This window comes from Xyrauchen texanus, chromosome 14 (assembly GCF_025860055.1).
Source record: "Xyrauchen texanus isolate HMW12.3.18 chromosome 14, RBS_HiC_50CHRs, whole genome shotgun sequence".
Lineage (NCBI taxonomy): Eukaryota > Metazoa > Chordata > Actinopteri > Cypriniformes > Catostomidae > Xyrauchen > Xyrauchen texanus.
The window spans coordinates 5,098,708-5,120,368 of NC_068289.1; the positions used below are offsets into that span (position 1 = coordinate 5,098,708).

General features: G+C 41.4%; 1 protein-coding gene across 1 annotated transcript in view; it reads right to left on the minus strand.

Annotated features, from left to right (window-relative positions):
- LOC127654950 (diacylglycerol kinase beta-like) overlaps positions 1-21,661 on the minus strand; it is a 144,991-nt gene that overhangs the window by 37,225 nt on the left and 86,105 nt on the right. The window contains exon 21 of the mRNA XM_052142529.1: positions 10,414-10,478. Coding sequence (XP_051998489.1) covers positions 10,414-10,478 — 65 coding nt within the window. The remainder of the gene's footprint in view (positions 1-10,413; positions 10,479-21,661) is intronic.

Here is a 21,661-nt window from a genome sequence, read left to right on the forward strand (position 1 = left end):
CCTTAGCTAGCTGCTAAAGTAATTGTCACACACAATTTATGTACTATTTTGTATGTGCTTGTAAAGTGTCAGCAAAAAATATAATTGTAAAAGTAAATACAAACAAACATAAAAAAGATGAAGACAAAACACTTGAGAAAACACTATTATACCACAGGATGAACGAAGAGCGATATGAGACCAAAGTCTTTCAGAGCATTGCTGTTAATGGCATGTTTGATGCCATATTTGATTTATATGTTGAAAGAGACATGGTTCAAAGTAAAAAGGGTGGTCTTCCTGACCTTAAATACCCCGCAGAGCCCAACACTTTACAATAGCCTAACTAACTTGTTGGTCACTGAGTTACATGCTGATAATCAACGGCTTTTTGGTGCAGAAATAAAGGCGGCACTTTCAAGCACCCCCACAACTCAATGACTACTGAATGCAAATGGTTGTCATACTGTAATTTTGAAGGATTCGTACATTCATTATGTTTTTTGTATAAAATGCCTTCATCAAAATGTACCATGCTAACCAGTTTCTAACAAAATCCTAGTTATTTTTTCTACTATAATAAATCAATATCTTCTTCAAACAATGCAAAAAACTTTCATTTCATTTTCTGGTGGCAGGGGTGTCTAATGCCAAATGACCTTAGTTTAAATGTATTTTGGTGGTAACTGGTTACCACAGTGAATATTTTAAAGGGTTAGGAGTTTAAGAGTCTCTAAGAGTCTGAACAAAAGAGAAAAAGCATATTATGTTTATTGTTGAATGAGTTTAATTTCTTCTTCAGTGTTTCATACACAATCCTCAATATTTAAATTAAATTGAATTAAATTTGAATTTGCGATATAGGAGAACATAATGTCATAGTAGAATCTATTTAAGTTCCTATGATGTCATGGTAGAATCTTTTAAAAATGTCTATGTCATGAGAATTTAATAATTTTTTTATTTAATTTAATTTAATATTTAAATGACTTTTTAATTTCATTACCATTATTGGAACCTTATTTTTATGTTTGTTTTTTTTTTCTTTCTTTTTTTGTAAAATTGATGCTTTGGTAATTTTGTGTTTAAAACAACCGTGTTAATTAGAGTACTTTGAAATGGGTACATTTACATTTGGATAGGTGTGGGAATGTAATCAACCATAAAGTGAGGAGAAACCAGAACCCCAAGTCCCCCCACCCTCCAGTCAGAGTATTACAACCTTACCTGTCATCTTTGTTTGTCTGAGAAACTGATTGACCACAGAGCTGACATTGTTATTCTAATTGAAAAGACAAAAGCATCTTTGAGTTTTTTTCTTTTCTTTAGGGCAATTTGACACCTCTTAATCAAAACTTACTCTGGCTGCCCCTTTGGGGGGAGCGGGCACACAGACTTGGGTCTATTGTGTGTTTGCAGTCATTAGCACCTGGGCTGCGAGTTCCCTGAAGACTGATGCTCTGCCATGCAGATCACTGAGCACTGACTGAGGTGAAAGAAGTCACACGTTTATCACACACACTGTGGGAATGTGTATGGGCACACACACACACACACACACACACACACACACACACACACACACACACACACACACACACACACACACACACACACACACATTGGTGCGGCTATCCTTATGAGGACTCACCATAGACATAATTATTTTTATACTGTATGAACTATAGATTCTAACCCCTAACCCTCACAAAAAACTTTATGCATTTTTACATTTTAAAACAAAACATGGTTTGGAATATTTTTTAAGCAGTTTGAATTATGGGGACACTAGAAATGTCCTCATTAACCACATTTAACCAAGTGTGTCATTCTGCTGTTCAGGATGCTTCAGCAAATAAATTAAACCAAAAATCATAGTCACAGTATTAAAGGGATAACTGACCTACAAAATGAAAATTCTGTAATCATTTACTCAACTTCATGTTATTCCAAACCCATATGACGTGATTCTTAATGGAAAACTCCTCCTGCCTAACATCTCCTTTTGTGTTCCACATAGGAAGTAAAGAAATATGAGTTTGGAACAACATTAGAGAAATTACATTTTTAGGTGAACTGTCCCTTTAACTTGTAGGCTTCAGTATTTGCAATATTTAGAACGAGCATGCTGCTTTTTAAAATATGGGTGAGATTTCTGGTGTCCTTCTATGCATCAGTGGTCGAGGGGTAGAATGTAACTTTATTTTACACTATATTCTGTAAGCACCTAAGTTTTGCAAGTGCTCTTTATTGTTTGCATAAAGCTAGATAATCTGTAATTGCTGATTATTTATCATTTGCTGGAAGTTACGCCCATTCTTTACAAAGCGTTATGAGATGTAGCAACATTGTGGATATTCTCAGACAATAATCTTTAATAAAATATAAAAAAATCAGCATGCGAAAGCCATAAAATCCACTATTTCCACAGGAGAGTAACATGTCAGAAGTTGATTCGAACACGCATTGAGGATAAATCATGAAACTCCATGGCAACAATCATTTAAGTACCATCTGGTGGCATGCTGCCTCGGAGAGTGCATTGTCAAATCCTAAAACACTGAGCATGGCCCTCATTAGAAGCCAGTAGATTGGCAAATGCACTGCCTACTGTAGCTATCCTAAATCTGCAGAACAAAGCCAAGCGGATAAAAAACGTCTGCATTAGCAGTGTTTTAAGTTTTGTTGTTGGATGACTCACTCTTGATTAAACATTGAATGCTTTAAATGGGTTGAGAACATGATTAAATTATTCTTTTGTTGGCTCTCTGTATGTCAATCATTTCAAGACAAATTGCAAATGAGCCGCATTTGACTTAAAGTTATAGTGCAACCAGTCATCATTTACTCACCCCTATGTTCTTTCAAACCCATATGACTTTCTTTCTTTAATGGAATTCAAAAGGAGATTTTAATTAGTATTTTAGTCACAGTTACATTCACTTCCTATAGCATCTTTTTTCTATTCAATGAAAAGAAATGGTGACTGAGGTTGTCCATTTGTCTAACATTTTTTGTGTTCTACAGAAGAAATAAAATCATATGGTTTGGAACACAAGGCTTAGGAAATGGTAACAGATTTGTTTCCTTTTTGAGTGAATAATCCCTTTAAACTTGCAGTGAAGGAGTTTTAAAACATAGCATTGTGGAGAAACACAGCCAGGTTTGTTTGTTGTATACAGTGTGTTTTGAATCACACAGCCATGCTTTTACTGCGGTATGAAATCTAGGTGCATAAATTATGAATGACTGAAACATTAGTTAATTCAGGCAGGCAGGTTCCATAATTCAGATCGTGTATGAGTCATTAGAGGCTTATTTTTTAAAAGTCATGAAAAAGCTGTGCTGCCGTGACAATTTCACTCTAATATAGTAAACCGTGTGTGAGTGGGTGCCATCCATTTTACAACAGAGCTCTGTTAACAGGACTTATTCTCCGTCACATCATGAATATGACCTACTTGCAACTTCCTCTTAAAACACTCACACGCTTCCTGTGGCATGGAGCAGGTCCACTGGACCTGTTCTGGGTTTTAAGGATCTTGTTAGCAGTAGTTAGTCAGCACTACAAAATACCTAGAACAGACCTATTTAGCTAATCTTCACAACAATGTATATGCACTGAGTTGCTTTGGTGAGAAAATGAATGGCATGAACATAAAATGTAAACTAAGCACATACATAAACATGTGATGGTCAGGAGTCATCCAGTTATTCCTGTTAATTAAAACTATTTGCACTGAAATGAACTAAGATGGAAAGCAGCAGTGAAAAATATTTGTATTAACTAAAATGGAGAAAAGTTTGCAAAAAAGGAGAGAGAGAGAGAGAGAGAGAGAGAGAGAGAGAGAGAGAGAGAGAGAGAGAGAGAAAAGAAAACTATTTTGAACTAATTGAAAATATAAATGTACACTACAATCCAAATGAAAGGTATATAGAATGACAGAACATGATTAAAGTTTTCTCATTTCTAATCATTGTTCAGGCAAGTACCTACTTGGATGAAAGGTGAAAACAATTCAAGGCATCTGCACATGTAAAACAACCAACCACAGTTCCCCTTCTGTCACTCACTCAACGTTGTGTCGATGTAGTGACACTAGGGGTCGCTTTTGGGAGCCCCAACACCTCCAATCTTTGAGAAAAGGCCAATGAGAATTGGCAAGTGGAATTTGCATGCCACTCCCCCGGACATACAGGTATAAAAGAGCTGGAATACAGCCAGTCATTCAGATATTTTCTTAGTTTCTGGATGTGGTCATTATCTCTCCGCCTCCGACGGCCACGGGTGCTGCTTTATGTGTCTGGGCAGCGGTCACGTTGAGGCAGTGTTCGTGGATGGTTCATGTCTCATTGCCTCCCGCAGGAAGAGGACGCCTCCGCCTCACGGCCTAGCACTAGGACTCTGAGGAAGATTCCTAGGCACCCCTGAGATTTACGAGCCAGGGAGTGAGACGTCCTCTGGAACGCTAGAGCTGCTATCCCCGCTAGAGGGCCGGGAGGTAGATCTTGTGTTCCCTTTTTTTTTTTGTTCAATGCACCCGGAACAGGCTGCGGTACACACATTTTCATGAGCGGCCTGGCTGCACCACACTCACACCCATGGCCAGGCAGTTGTGACAACTACGTGGGTGTGACTGGGGTCCACATTCTCAACTACCTCGATGACTGGCTGATTCTAGCACACTGTGCACACACAGGGACCTGGTGCTCAGGCACCTCAGCCATTTAGGGCTTTAGGTCAAATGGGTAAAGAGCTCTTCCCAGTTCAGCGCATCTCTTTTCTCAGGAAGGAGTTAGACTCAGTCTCCATGATAGCGCGCCTCATGAGTGAGTGCGCACAGTCGGAGCTGAACTGCCTGAAGTCATTCAGGCGGAGTATGGCAGTCCCACTGAAATGGTTTCAGAGGCTCCTGGGACATATGTCATCCTCTGCAATGGCCACGCCGCTCGGGCTGATGCATATGCGTCCGCTCCAGCACTGGCTTCAGACTCAAGTAATGAGATGGAGACGGTGCCGCAGCACATATCGCGTGTCAATCACGCCGATCTGCCGACACTTCTTCAGCCCTTACAGCAAGTGTCCAGGCTCGTCATGGTTACAACAGAAGCCTCCAAGCTAGGTTAGGGTGCTATGTTCAATGGGCAAGCAGCCGTTGGTTCCTGGACAGAACCACGACTGTGTTGGCATATAAACCATATATAAACCCTATATAAAGCCTCATGTTGTTGGCGGTACTGCTCGCCCTGTGGAGGCTTTTGCCGTTGACCCAGGGCAAGAGCGAGTTGGTCCTGCTGGACAACACGGTGATGGTGGCGTATATAAAACAACTAAGGTGGTTAGCGGTTTTATATACGCCCGAGTTCCATGCCACAACTCGCCCACCGTCTCCTCCTCTGGAGTCAGCTGAGGTCGCTGCAGGCCACTCACATCACGAGCAGCCTCAACGCCACAGTGGATACGCTTTCGCGGCAGGCGACGTTCAGCGGAGAGTGAATTCGGCAAAAGCACAGATGGAACTGTTGCTTCCAGGGAATCCTCCCACTGCCCACTATGGTATTTCCTGACGGGAGCCCCCCTCAGGACAGATGCGCTAGCACACAGCTGGCCCCGGGGGCTTATGCAAATACACGTTCCCCCTAGTGAGCCTACTTGCACAGACCCTGTGCAAGGTCAGGGAAGACGAGGAACAAGTCACCCTCGTGGCCCCTTACTGGCCCACCCAGACTTGGTTCTCGGACCTCACGCTCCTCGCAACAGCGCCTCCCTGGCAAATTCCCCTGAGGAAGGACCTCCTCTCTCAGGGACGGGGCACCATCTGGCACCTGTGCTCAGACCTCTGGAATATCCATGTCTGGCCCACGATGGGACGTGGAAGATTTAAGAGGCCTACCACTTGAATTTAGTTTTTTGAGGTAGATCAAGTAGAAATAGAGCATTGAGGTAACAACTACATATTACCACTTTTTAAAAAATAATTCATTTTCAAAAAATACAAATCAAATATCAACTATTCATGCACCATTAAAACTAAAACTAAACGGATATTGAACACAAAAATACAAAACAATGTAAAAAAAATAATAATGTGAAATTTTCAAAACTATGGGCTGAAGTCATTCCAAGCTGGACCAATGACACTTGACAAAAAAAAAAAAAAAGGAAAAGTCTCTTTGATTTAAGGCTACATAGGCTTTTTACTGCATTTCTCAATAGAGACCGATGGAACAGAGAACTGTACAAATGACTTAAAAGAGATCAACATCAAAGGAAGCGGTGAGCGGCTACTGTAAAGTGCACCATGGGCTTTGAGTGATTTCTTTTTAAGATAAAACCTCATATTTTATGGAGCTGTTATAGCTGACCCAAAGTGCTGTTTTAAGGTCAGTTTTGGTCGTTATCCTTTCATTGCTGAAAGACTGATGGAGGCTTATTCTATGATGATTTTACTAGTGCCCTTTCTCATGCTGAAGCTCGCTAATGTCATTCTAATCCATTCTACCTGCTCGGGTCAAACATTTCTATAGTCTCTCCAGCTCCCTTTATGGACTTATTGAGTTGAGATAATAGGAGAGAGTTCAAATCAACAGTATGTTTCTACTCTACCATTCTAGTGGTCTTCTCTTAAGGATACATGACCATTTTATTTTCTTCCACTTCAGTAGCTGAGCCCTCTGAGATATGACAGAACAACATTTAATAAAGAAACTCAATTCAAACCAACCCTACTCCAATTAGCAAAATAAATAGAAACAGCCAGCCAGCCAGCAGCCATTGTATTAGACTTGACATTGACATAGGAAGCTTTGAGGGACAAATAAGACAGAATGGTGATTCTCCAGGTTTTCCTGTGCTTAAAAGATGGCTCATTTTGAAGGTTAAATTGTAAAACCTCCATTTGAAATTACTTCAATCTCAGGACATCAAATTGATATAAAGAGAAAGGCTTTGTGTTCATATTCATACTAAGTGTACAGAGTGTGTTTAGACTAACAACGTCAGAGATTTTACAATATAGAAAGAGTGGCAATCACCTTCTGATGCAGGTAGGTGGAATCTTAACTTTACAGTAGATGAACAGGGTTATTATTAAAGAGTATACTTCTGAGACCGAGCATGACTGCTGAGTGTATTTTCCTTCTCCATTTTTGATTTGTAACTAAACTCCGCAAAAAATAAATGTCCCTTATTCAGGACACTGTATTTTAAAGATAAATTTGTAAAAATCCAAATAACTTTACAGATCTTTATTGTAAAGAGTTTAAACAAAGTTTTCCATGCTTGCTCAATGAACATAAACAATTAATGAACATGCTCCTGCGGAACGGTCGTTAAGACTCTAACAGCTTATAAATGGTAGGTAATTAAGGTCACAGTTATATAAACTTAGGACACTAAAGAGAACTTTCTACAGACTCTGAAAAACACCAAAAGAAAGATGCCCAGGGTCCCTGCTGGGACCTGATGCATGAAGGCATGAGGATTACAGATGCGGCCATGGCAATAAATGGCAATGTCCGTAATGTGAGACGCATAAGACAGCACTACAGGGAGACAGGAAGGCCAGCTGATCGTCCTCACAGTGGCAGACCAGGTGTAACAACACCTGCACATGATCGGTACATCCGAATATCACACTTGGGGGACAGGTACAGGATGGCAACAACAAATGCCTGAGTTACACCAGGAATGCACAATCCCTCCATCAGTGCTCAGACTGTCCGCAATAGGCTGAGAGAAGCTGGACTGAGGGTTTGTAGGCCTGTTGTAAGGCAGGTCCTTACTAGACATCACTAGTAACAACGTCGCCTATGGGTACAAACCCACCTTCGCTGGACCAGACAGGACTGGCAAAAAGTGCTCTTCATAGAACAGTCATGGTTTTGTCTCACCAAGGGTGATAGTCGGACTTGTGTTTATTGTATTGAATGAGAGTTACACAGAGGCCTGTACACTGGAGTGGGATTGATTTGGAGGTGGAGGGTCCGTTATGGTCTAGGGCGGTGTGTCACAGCATCATCGGACTGAGCTTGTTGTCATTGCAGGCAAATCTCAATGCTGTGGGAAGACATCCTCCTCCCTCATGTGGTACCCTTCCTGCAGGCTCATCCTGACATGACCCTCCAGCATGACAATGCCACCAGCCATATTGCTCGTTCTGTGCATGATTTCCTGCCAGACAGGAATGTCAGTGTTCTGCCATGGCCAGCAAAGAGCCCGGATCTCAATACCATTGAGCATGTCTGGGACTTGTTGGATCGAACGGCGAGGGCCATTCCCACTAGAAATGTCTGGGAACTTGCAAGTGCCTTAGTGGAAGAGTGGGGTAACATCTCTCAGCAAGAACTGGCAAATCTGGTGCAGTCCATGAGGAGGAGATGCACTGCAGTACTTAATGCAGCTGGTGGCCAGACCAGATACTGACTGTACTTTAGATTTTGATCCCCACTTTGTTCAGGGACACATTATTCCATTTCTGTTAAGTCAAATGTCACATTTTAGTTGTTGAATCTTTTTATGTTCATACAAATATTTACACATGTAAAGCTGAAAATAAAAGCAGTTGAAAGTGAGAGGAGTTTAGAAGCTCCTAATAAACATGCAAAAAAAAAATTTGTTTTATATTTTTATAAATACTCCAGGTAGGGAAGGAGGTATTGTCCCAAGTGAAGGAGTTCAAGTACCTCGGGGTCTTGTTCACGAGTGAGGCAACAATCGAGCGGGAGGTTGGCCGGAGAATCGGGGCAGCGGGGGCGGTATTGCACTCGCTCTATCACACTGTTGTCACGAAAAGAGAGCTGTGCAAAGCTCTTGATCTACTGGTCAATTTTTGTTCCTATGGTAATGAAGGCTGGGTCATGACCGAAAGAACTAGGTCGCGAGTACAAGCAGCCGAAATGGGCTTCCTCAGACGGGTGGCGGGCTTCTCCCTTAGAGACAGGGTGAGGAGCTCAGTCATCCGTGAGGAGCTCAGAGTAGAGCCGCTGCTCCTTTGCATCGAAAGGAGTCAGTTGAGGTGGTTTGGGCATCTGGTAAGGATGCCCCCTGGCCGCCTCCCTAGGGAGGGGTTTCAGGCACGTCCAGCTGGGAGGAGGCCTCGGGGAAGACCCAGTATTAGGTGGAGAGATTACATCTCCACACTGGCCTGGGAATGCCTCGGGGTCCCCCAGTCAGAGCTGGTTAATGTGGCTCGGGATAGGGAAGTTTGGGGCCCCCTGCTGGAGCTGCTGCCCCCGCGACCCGACTTCGGATAAGCGGTTGAAGATGGATGGATGGATGGATTTTTATAAATATATATTGATGTCCACATATGTTGACAGCGGGACTAAGTTGTAAAAATTTAAATAATATCAAAATATAGAATGATTTTTTCATAGAATCGTTTATTATGTTTCCAGTAGTGTTGGTTATTCATGTTATTGAGATGTTACAGACATAACAGCTGTTTTTCTGTAAAGCTGCTTTGAAATAATCTATATTGGGAAAAGCACAAATAAAAAAACGACACAAATAAATATAATTTGCCTGTATTTTACTTTTGTTTTACAATAGGTTTTTTTTCTAATTTGGCAACAAAATCACAATGTTCACAAAATCACAACAAGTGATAGTAAGTGCAGAATTATTTTGCGAGTTAGAAATTAGTATAATTAATTCAGATACAAGCATCGTCCAATCATTGCCAACTGTGTTAAAAAAAATAAAAATAAATTCTGAGCCCAAGTAGTGATAACCATTGTCGCATGTCTACCAACCAACTTTTGATAGGAAGTTTTTATTGAATGCTCTGGGGTCCATAAGAAAGCTATGTGATGCTCCCTTGCTCCCTATTTAGTGAACAACTTATCCTCCATTGTGCGATCAAAATGCACTGCATTTTCATCCTTACTCCATATAAATCAAATATTATTTCTCAATGTGAAATTGCACAGTAAATATAGGATTTCTAAAGAACATCTTGTGCTATTGTACACATTAGTGTACGTTGTGTTTAACATAGCGCCAAAATTAAAAAAATGGCATATTGGATGAAACTGAAATCTTTTGACTCAAAACTTAACTAGGCTTCTTACTAGATGTATTTTTGTTGGCATTTCTCCCAAAGATAAACTCTGCTGTGATCAGCACCATGTTGTTTTGTCACATGACTCCGTACATCGAAACCCTTTACTGACAGCCCAAAGTCTCCTGAACTGTGATCAGTCAGTTTAAATGAAATAAAATGTTGCGTTACGTACAGCAAAGTTCATATTTAACATCCAAGCACGTGTACACGTGATCGCACGAGAGTTATACAACAGTCAACCATCAAACTTTTTCTTCACCATATTTTTGTCCCCTTTGTTCTCACTTGCGTCATTCTTTATTATTTTTTATCATATCCCATTGCTTTCTTACAATTTGCTCACTCAGGAACATGCATGTTCTCTTACCTGCTGTTGAACTTCTCAGGATGTTTCTCTCTCATCAAGTGGAAGCGATGTGCTATGGATGCATCCTAAAAGGAGACATAGAAAAGAGGAAACACGGGTTAACTGCTCATCTGGCTAACAAGCTACATATAGTGTTGATTGGATGGCTGCTGGGTTGGAGAGCCCATTCAAATCAAGTATTCAGGGCTGAAAGAAAACAGTACCCTTGGTCCAAACAGCTTAGCCATAAAGTTGTTCAGACATGACCCAGACACTGTTGCAAAGCTATTCCAGTTAACAGTGATCAATGTTTCAAGTAGAAACAGCTCCAAAATCCACCTTACAGAGGCTCATTGAGTTGGTTTATAGAGGGGGATCTAATTTAAAATCAGTGCTGGGGTGATTTTCTCTCTGGTGCCTAGCAAATGAGATGTACATAGGTATTGAAATGAACCAAAAATCTAGTGTCCAATCCATATTCCCGGATTTAGTGTGAATGCTTAATCTGTGCATGTTATTCAATAGAAAAATTGTTGTTGTTATTCTTCGTATTCTTTAATCAAAATGTAATAACATGCTCTTCCTCTGAAATGGCTTTATTTTTCTGCTGACATCACTAATGCCAAATTAAATAACCAAATAGCTGTTTAGGGAGTGTTTTAGAAAACACCCAATCAGGGTCTGGCTCCGTTCTCGTATGTAATGACCACTTTTCACAATCAAATTAATTCCAGATGGATCTGTTGAATATCATGTTTCACTTGTAAATAGGAATGAAGAATGGGATGCAAATGGCAATTCAACAGGCCCCTACTTTACAACATCAGTTTGTGTGCCATGGGGGAGGGGTCTGTGAGAAAGGGACGCCAGCTCTGTTGCTGTGGCCTGAGGGGAAGATGACAGAGCAGATAGACCTGCTGGGCAAAGTACACAACTCTGGAAACGGGGCCACAGAACTAATGTGTCTGATAAAAAAAATAAAAAACAAACCTAGTGAAGCTGGATGAATAAGTGATGGTATCAGCTAGCAGGAAATAGGCTTTCCAGGAATGTCAGAGAAGGAGGGGAGGGTGGGATGAATGAAGAGGACACAGAAGAAAAGAAAAATGAACAGTTGGCCTGAGACAAGTGACAACAAAGCTGTCACCAGCACAATCCACTTAATCACACTCACTCAGGACTTATTACTCTGAGAAAATAATTCCAGGGATTTTCTGCAACAACTCCAGTGTAGACACATATACCTGAAAGCTAACATTTTGTCAGCTGAAAGAAATGACTGAAGAATATTAAAGTGCCTTGCACAAGAATGCTACTTAAAAAGGGGGAAGATTAGGGGCTAGGTGTCCGGAATCAGGACACAGCCCCACCCTCTGCCCTGCCACACTTATAAAATGTTTGTTGTTGGGGCATAAATGGAATGCAATGGTGATTGAGCGATACCTCAAAAGTCTAGTGTATCATATTTGATACATAGATTTCTAAGTGGGGTTTTCAATATAATAATATTCAAAATGTTAACCAAATACAAGTTGCTTATATTCAGCAAATACTCATTTTAAAACATCAGTAACAATATAATCATTACTGTCACTTTTACTTTATTAGAATAAGCTGTCATTTATCCCAACATAAGAATCACTTTTCGCACAAGTCCACTGCCATTTTAAATAGATTGATATAAACATTGAAACCACTTATTTTCACTAATAACCACTATATGGTGCCATAAACATGTGAAACTTACAAACCATAGGTTGTTTGTCTCATCAGCTTGAACAGAGAGTGAAACAAACAAATTTATAGGGTTAAAAGTTCATAATTCATCTTGTAAACACTTTAGTCCAATTTAGTCTGGATACCGATCCAGTTTTTGAGAAGTCAGACTAACAGACCTAGATGTGATTGCAGCTTGGCTTCATCCAGCATGTATACACGTTAATTGGACCACAATAGGATCTCTGCGTTGTGCATGTGCTCTGAAAAACAAAGAGTTGACGTGTAGCAGGTATCTTAAAACTTCCTTGGCTTCCATCCTTGCTTCAAATTTTCGATTACGCAATGTGTCATGCCTAATCAGCCAATCGTGTGGCAGCCATGCAATGCATAAAACAATCCAGATAGGTTCAGGAGCATCAGTTAATGTTCACATCATCCATCAGAATGGTGGAATGATTTCGACAGTAACATGACCGTGGCATGATATTTGGTGCCTGACGGGCTGGATAGCGTATTTCTGTAACTGCTGATCTCATGGATTTTCACGCACAACAGCCTAGAGTGGTGCCTTTACTCAGAATGGTGCCAATAACAAAAAACATCCAGTGAGCGGCAGTTCTGCGGACAAAAACGCCTTGCTGATGAGAGAGATCAACAGAGAATGGACAGACTGATTGGAACTGACATAAAAGGCTACAGTAACTTGGATAACCACTCTGTACAATTGTAGTGAGCAGAAAAGGATCTCAGAATGTACAACACATCGAACCTTGAGGCAGATGGACTACAACAGCAAAATACAAAATTTGGCATTTTATTAGGACCGTAGTGTTCCTAATAAAGTACTAAGTGAGCGTATACGTGGACAGGCAGATGACTGTAACTCGACTATGCAAAAACCAGCTGTAGCTTGATTATAACTGTGCATGCATGTGTACTTACTGGAGCAAAGTCAAGAGTGCCCAACTTTATGTCTATGATATTCTGGTCTGTAGATATAATTAATCTATTGGTAGATATGGCTAATGCTACACTATGGGACTTTTTACCCATCATCTGTCGTGTAAAGTAAATTGTAAGTCAGATGGTTTAGAAAATGTATTTAATAAGTCTCCGCAACAGGCCACATGATTTGAGATATAGTTTATGTCTGTAACAATAGTCGGTTGAGATTGATACTCGAGGTTTTTTCAAATAACCCTGAATGTGAGCAATAGTAATAGAGATGCTTTCCTTAGCAGACAACACTAAAGTATTGTCCCGAAAGGAATACAAATAAAATATTAGTTCAGAATGGTTAAATAAGTAAAAAGTAGTTTTACATTTATTATAATTATTCTAAGTAGTTAGAATAATTTGCTTACTAAAATGACCACACAAGCTACATCTAGATGATTATCCTTGAATTAAATGAAGAGGGCCTAATTGCTGGGTTGTTTGCTCTTGCAGCTCCAAGCCAGAGCGGATTCCTCTGTCAGTAAACCAGCCTTGATTAAAATCAAAGCAACAGTGTGAGATCAGAGCAGCTAATTGACGAATCAGGTCTGTAACCATAACTGATTATTTCTATATTTACACATGCGCATGTAAAGACAGAAGAGCTCAAAGCCACCACATCCAATGCAGACACACATACTTAACACCTGTCTGTGAGTTTGGCTGTGTAATATAGTTATGGATGTCGGCACATTGCAGTGTTCACCGTATCACAGACTCAGACAGGGAGGAAGTGTGCGAGTGTGAGATTCTCAGGATTTGATAGCTGCTGGCATGCCTATCAAGCCATGAGCGGATGATGCTACATTAGCACCTGTGCTGGCTTCCTGCCTGTGCTTGCAGGTGCTGAAGCAGTCACATGGGAGACATTACAGTAAGTGTGGGGGGACTCATATCCCATACTTATGCAAACATTCACTGCCATACTTTGCTATACATCTTTGTTTATCTTTAATGCTAAAATGATTAAGTATCCAACTGGTAGGTTGACTTCCTTTAAAAGTCTCTCTAGTGCTATCAAAACGTTGCTCTGTTAGTTGCATCCTGACAAGCCTGCCATAACAACATTGGCTTAACCAATGGCATGAGTTTGGTGGCAGGACTATCTGTTTTTCCAGCCAATGACAGGTGGAAGGAGCATTCAAAAAACGTGTTAAAAAACATAAAAGACATAGTTTTTTGCAATTCTGCTTGGTGACGCTAGTGAAAATTCATTTTTAAATACAGTAGGACTGGAGCAGTGCTAATACATCAACCTTTCTCATGTCTGCCTGTTGTGGCAAGGCCATTGATCACGGCTGAGGGAATAGGAGAACAGAATGCACTGTACATCAGGCAACACGTGAGTGATGGGCGATCAAAGCAGTGAATACCATTGCACTGTGTGACACTTCACTATATACAGTTGAACAACTCAACTAATAAAACCCAGAAAGCTGTCCTCAAAATGCACCACTTCTTCCAAATGACTTTAAAGGCACTCAAATTATACAAATAAATGAAATGAAAATTACTTTTGGTAATTTGTTGGTAACACTTTAAAACTAGATTGATAAAGTTTGTAGACAGACTGAAAATCCTGTCCTGTATAGTTTAAAAAAGTTAAAGTAGCATGTAGCTAGGCATTGCTGGCATGTTTTACCATTTAGCTAGGTGTTAATATCATGTTTTATCATGCAGCTAGGCATTTCTAGCATGTTTTAGCATGTTGCTAGGCTTGTAACTTTTTTAATTAAAGTTATATATGTTAACATTAGCTTATGGATTATGAACTAACATGAACTAACAATGAACAACAGATTAAAATTAATCAACATTAATAAATGCTGTTTAAAAATAGTGTTTATTGTTGGTTCATCATATCAAATGCATCTAATAATGTTAACATTATTGATTGTAAAGTGAGGCTATACAGCACATCTTGCCTTGGCGTGGCTCAATATCCCGTACCCCGTCTGCTCGCCGAGGGTGTCCCCCTACGGTGGCGAAAGCCCAGGCGGCTCTACCACATCCTGAGCCCAGTTCGCAGCCCCAGCGTAGAGCCCCCTGAAGGAAGTGGATGCCCCCTGCATCACGGCATGGCACAAGGACCCGGAAGGTTCTTAAGCACCCCTGAGACGGACGACACAGGGAGAGAGATGTCCGCTACGGAGCTGGTACCAAACCACTCATCCTCTGGTGGAGGGCCGGAAGTTAAATCTTTTGTTTCAGAATGGGCTGCGGTACCCACATTGTCAGAAAAAGAGTGGTTTCCTCACTCCTTGGGTCACATAATCGGTGTTCACGTCCGCCGTTGTCACGGCCGCCAGACACCAGCCTAGGAGGCCCTCCTCCTCAGTCACTAACCCACCCTATGCAGGGTACACAGAGCAAGGTAAGTGCTTGGAGGTCCCCATCAGCGCATCCGCCTCGGGCTGAAGCAACGCTCCTCGACTTGGCATTGCCCGCCAACACGATCGTCCCCTTAGTGTCCCTCGCCCGGAGCTTGGAAACGTGGCTAACGCTTTACAACCAGTCGTGGTGGCTGGCCAGGACCATCCGCGATTCAATTCGCCAGATGCCCACCTTGATCTGGGTCAAGCATGTGTTGGTCTATTCCGACAACAAAGTGCCAGTAGCATATATAAATCGCCACGGCTGCGTAGATCTCCTCCTCTGGAGTCAACAGTGGCTGAGGTCACTGTGAGCTACTCACATTCCGGGCAGCCTCAGTGCCACAGTGGACGTGCTGTCGTGGCAGGCGATGCTCAGCGGTGAGTGGAGACTCCACCCCCAGTTTGTCCAGCTGATTTGGAGTTGATTCGGCAAAGCACAGGTAGACCTCTTCGCTTCCTGGGAATCCTCCAACTGCCTGCTCTGGTATGCCTACTTGCACAGACCCTGTGCAAGGTCAGGGAGGTCAAGGAACAAGTCATCCTTGTGGCGCCATATAGTTTGGTTTAGACTCTCGAGTATTCCTAAGACCTCAACCAGGCTATGTGCCTGGTTGGGGTTCCCATGACCCCTTTTTGGGATCAGGTGATGAGCCTGCAAGCGCTGCCTGGGAGGAGGCAGACCCGGCCTTATCATTGCTGTGTCCATTGCATGCTTTGCGCATCTACTTGGATCGCACGCAGAGCTTTAGACGCTCTGAGCAGCTCTTTAGACGCTCTGAGCAGCGCTTTGTCTGCTTTGGTGGACAGAGGAAAGGGAACGCTGTCACCATCACAGTGTGGCATCCTCGTGGGCACTGGCCAATGGCACCCCTCTAGCAGACATCTGCAAAGCAGCGGGCTGGGCAACACCCAATACCTTTGTGAGATTTTACAATCTCCGCCTTGAGCCAGTTTCGTCCCATGTTCTTTCCCCTCCCCTGAGGAGAAAACGTGCACTTTTACCCCCAGTCGAGTTCACGAAGTTGTGGATGTCCTTCCTCCCTAGCCCTGTGGCTCGCAAATTTTGCAGAGGAGTTTGCAGCTAGACCCACTACGAGCACTAATATGCCCTGTAATGGGATAGGTGCTCCACAGGTGCCGATTACTCCGGTAACCCCCTGCGATGTATTTTCCATGGTACGGTCTCCCTGTAAGCAGACCCGCCCGCATCTCCATTGGACAGAGCTCTCTCTGCCCCCAGTCGCTGTGTTTGTGGAGCTCCTGAAAAAATAGGTAAGATCCCTTCCCTGATGCGTATTATAGCCTTAGATGGCCCCAGCCGAATCTGGCTGGCGCAGCCTGCTCCCATGCTAGTTACGTTGCTTCCCCCCCTCAGGGATGTGGGGAACTTCATGACATCTTTTGGGGAGTTGGGGGAGGTTACATGCAGTCTGATGCACTTGCTATTATGCACACAGCAGCTTGCTTGCACCTGCATAGGCAGTTCATGTAACACGGTTCAGTTCTTGTGGCATTTTTCTATAGGGACCCCTAGTGTCACTACATCGACAGAAGGGGAACGTCTCGGTTACTGTCATAACCTCCGTTCCCTGATGGAGGGAACGAGACGTTGTATCCCTCTTGGAACAATGCTGTACTAGCCACTGAAATGGCCAGTACCTTGTCTCAGCTCTTCAGCACAAAACCTGAATGAGAGTGGGCATGTATGTCCGGGGGACACAAAGTGGTGCCCTGTGTCCATTAGTGATCAAGCATGGGCCCTTCCATCTGGTTCATCAAGAGTCACTCTTATTTCATCTGTCCATAAAACCTTTGAAAAATCTGTCTTCGTGTATTTCTTTTCCCAATCTTGATGCTTCAACTTGTGAATATATTCAGTGGTGGTCGTGTTTCAGCCTTCTTGACCTTGGCCTCTGAGCACTTTGCACCTTGTACTTCTGGACACTCCAGGTAGGTTGAAGTTCTGGAATATGGTAGCATTGGAGGATAATGGGTTCCTGGTAGCTTCACGTTTAATTCTTCTCATGTCTTTTGCAGTTAATTTTCACCTTTTCTTTACATTTTTTGTGCCCAGTTGACTATTCGCAACAAAACGTTTGATTATCTGGTGGTCATGCCTCAATTGTTTAGCTATTTCAAGAGTGTTGTATCCATCTGAAAGGTATTTAACAATATTTGACTTTTCAGTGTCAGTTAAATCTCTAATAAGTTAATAAAGGTAATAGGATATGAGGCAATAAAGCTGCCTAATAATTATGCACACATTGATATAAGGTATTAGTCACTTTCTCCACACCCTCCCTCATTACACAAATACATAACCACCTAAAAATGATTGAATCCAATAAGCATTCAAGTTTATATGGTTTGGAGTTGGAAAATGTGCATGGAAATAATGATAATATCAGAATACTCACTTCCCTAATAATTGGGTATGCAGTGTATAATACATGTATGTATAGTACATACAGTACCCCGACAAATTGCCTATGTCTGTACAATTACCTGTAAAATATTCTATCAGCCGATATAAGGGAAAGTTTGTAGTTTTGCACAAACTTCTAAGTGTCAAATACAAAAACAAAACAAAAACAAAGTCAGCTTATCATTGTCACTCTCCTGCGTTGGAACATTTTTATATAAATAGAGTGTGTGCAGGAGATACTATGCATAACAATACATGACAAACACTTAATAGAGTGCTGAATTTAAACAGACAAAACGCAGACATATGCAAAACTGAAATGTGTCCTAAAATTAATAAAAAATGTAATGTAAAGATGCTCTTTATAGATTAAATATATCAAAGCCTTACATTTGTTGTATATTATTCTTCCGAATATATTATTAGCTTACAGTACAAGCAAAGCCCACATCATGTGCTTTCATTTTTGAAGTACACTTTGTGGAAAATTATGAACAAACCAGTAACCGCTCCATGATAAGGTTGCAATTCTACAGAGTTATTATCAACAAAATGAAAAATTGACACAATTTTGGTACATGTGTTTTATTCTACTAATTGTAGCCTTTAGTATGTCAGAGGAGAGGATGTAGTAGGCTATTTGTTGATGACACGTATGGTGACAACGACCATACGTATGGTGGGTACCGCAGCCCATTCTGAAACAAAAGATTTAACTTCTGTATGGTGCTACTATCATCCATCATTTCTCAGTTTTTGGTGTCTGCAGGTAGATTCTTTTCATATGGGCAGATAGACAACAGCAGAGGTGAGAGGGGGCAGTGAGGGGGAAAGTTTAGCACAGGCTGGGAGATGCTCGGAGAAAGTACAGCTGATTCTGACTGCAGAAATGAATAGTTATCTTGTTCCATTTCACAGAAAAAGCATGAATCACAGAGATGTCAGTTTCATAAACTTTTAATCTAAGACTCACTGTACATGTATGGCTCCTAAAATTGGGAATGTCTCGGTTTTATCAGGACACCCTATCATCCTAGTTTAGCTGCCCAGACACAAAACAATCCTTTGGTGCACTATGGGTGTACAGGGACACCATGTCTTCCACTAAGACATATCCTGTCCCAATATCATGTGGGCTTAACTGTTCATCATCTTAAAGTTTGTATTATCTAGAGTAACTTGACTTCTGCATATCTGTGGAAGAATTTCAAGAATTCATTTGGTCCTCACAATACAGATCTTGTCCTCCTGGGACAGTATTTATGGAAGGGGTGACGAGGTAAATGATATTAAGGGAGGTGATATTCAGGCCACTATGATTGGTGTCCACACAGGGTTATTGTATCACTGTTCTGAGTCAGTGCCCATCTGTGTTCCTATCAGCACGGCAGGGAGCAGGTGCATATGGGACTCATCGTAAGGCTGCAGTGCATTTGTGTCAAAGTCCACACAAGTGTGTGAGTGAATCACATGAAGACTTTACTGTATGTATGCATCTCTAGAGCATGTAAATGGTGAGGTGGGTGCTGTTTTCCTTCTATCTTTAAGACTGACCAGGTGTCACTCAGCATGCTCATTCATCATGGTGGTAGCCTGGTCCGATTCTGGCAGCCAAACACTTCCTGTCACTGATACTTCCCCTGACCTTCAGCCTGTGCCAGTACTATGCCCAAACCAAACACACAAATGCAATCACTTGCACATGCGTATACACACAGAGGCTGACAGATTCTAAAATAAACACTCTTATCACATAGATAAGGTTTAAAGATTTAATGAATCTGTTAAACTGTTGTTTGTTCAGCTGTAATTGTGGGATTCCGCAAGGTTCTCTGTTAGGGCCAATGTTATTTTCTCTTTATGTTCTTCAAGCACATATAGCAGATATAAAAGACTGGATGGCACTAAATGTTCTTCATTTAAATACTAATAAAACACAGGTTGTGATAACTGGTCATGGTTCTAAAAAAAGTCTGATTAAGTCAGATTAGATAGATGGTCTCAAATATTCAGCAGGTGGTAGGTGAATTGTGGGTGTCTATTTTGATGCAAATACAATTTTTGAATACCATGTCAAGCAATTAGTTCAGTCTTGTTTTTATCAATTAAGGAATATTTCCAAGGTGAGACACGTCTTGAGTTCTAGGGGTAAAAAGAAGATTATACATGCTTTTATTTTGTCTCACCTTGATTCTTGTAATGCCCTTTTTTCAATATTATATCAATGCACAATTGCATGGCTAAAATTAGTGCATAATGCCAGAACTAGACTTTTGACACGAACAAGGTCTTCAAGTCCAGTTTTATCCTCTTTGCATTGGTTACCTATCCATTTTAGGGTTGATTTTAAGATTTTATTAATTACATATTAAGCATTGCATTGCTTGGCACCTGAATATTTAGCAGAACTATTAAGACCTTGCAAAACAGCTATATCTCTAAGACCTTCTGGTTCTGAACTGTTGGCTGCTCCATAATCCAGATTTAAAACTACATTTGAAAGAGCTTTTGTTGCAAAGGCCCCACAATTATTTGTTTTTAAGTCTTGTTTAAAAAACACATTTGTACAGACTTGCTTCAATACTACTATGCGAATGTGTCATGTTTTATTATGCCTTTTATTTTGTATGATTTTATTTTATATTGTGAAGCATTTTGTGATAAGTTGCTAAAAGGTGCTATACAAAAAAGTTATTATTATTATTACCACCTCTTGCACCAATATGAGAGCCTAAAAACTTCTTAACAGCCTAAGATGGTTTGCTTGTCTTGCTGGTCTACCAGGCAGTTCAAGGTGGTCTGTTTTCTGGTTTTACAGGGATTTCGGCTGGGAGGCCAGCTAGATCAGCTGAAGACCAACTTGGACAGACTGGGAGACCACCTAATCCAGCATAGACAAGCCACCCAGCTGTTTATTTCAGTAGAGTTGGTCTAGCTCAGAGGTGGAATGTAACAAATTACAACTACTCTCATTACAGTACTTGAGTAATTTTTTTAAAAAGTTCAAAATTTTTAAGTATAAATAAATAATAGTACTTTTACTTCAGTTGATTAAACATGAAGTATTTAACTTTGCTACAGTTGTTCACTACAATTAAAAAGTACAAAACAAATACATAATATTTCTGAATTTTTGGGAAGAAGAAAGTTCTAAATGCAAAATCTGTTTCTAAACTAAAACGAAGTAAGCCCGCAGGGCACAGTATCATGAGCACAGCAGCAGCTTGCATAAACTGCCGCCGGTGTACTCTCTTAGCTTCTCTAAGACTTTCCACCCTGTCACTAAACAAGAACTGTAATACTGTGATTTTCTGCATTATTCAAGGAGCCTTTCATTCAGCACGAGGGAACCGTCTGAACACATTTAACCACTGATCAAACTTTGCTTGTTTTTAAGGTAGACAATGTTTTAACTGTCAAACATTAACACAATGTATTTGGGACCGGTTCTGCAAGGCTCAGGTAGACCTGTTTGCCTCCCAAGAAACCTCCCACTGCCTGCTCTGGTATGCCCGGACAGAGGCTCCCCTCGGGGCAGACGCGTTGGCACACAGCTGGCCTGCGGGGCTGCACAAGTATGCATTCCCCCCAGTGAGCCTTCTTGCACAGGTGCTATGCAAGGTCAGGGAGGACGAGGAGCAAGTCACTTTTTTTTAGCCCCTTACTGGCCTACCCGGACTTGGTTTTCGGACCTCACGCTCCTCACGACAGACCCTCCCTGGCGGATTCCCCTGAGGAAGGACCTTCTTTCTCA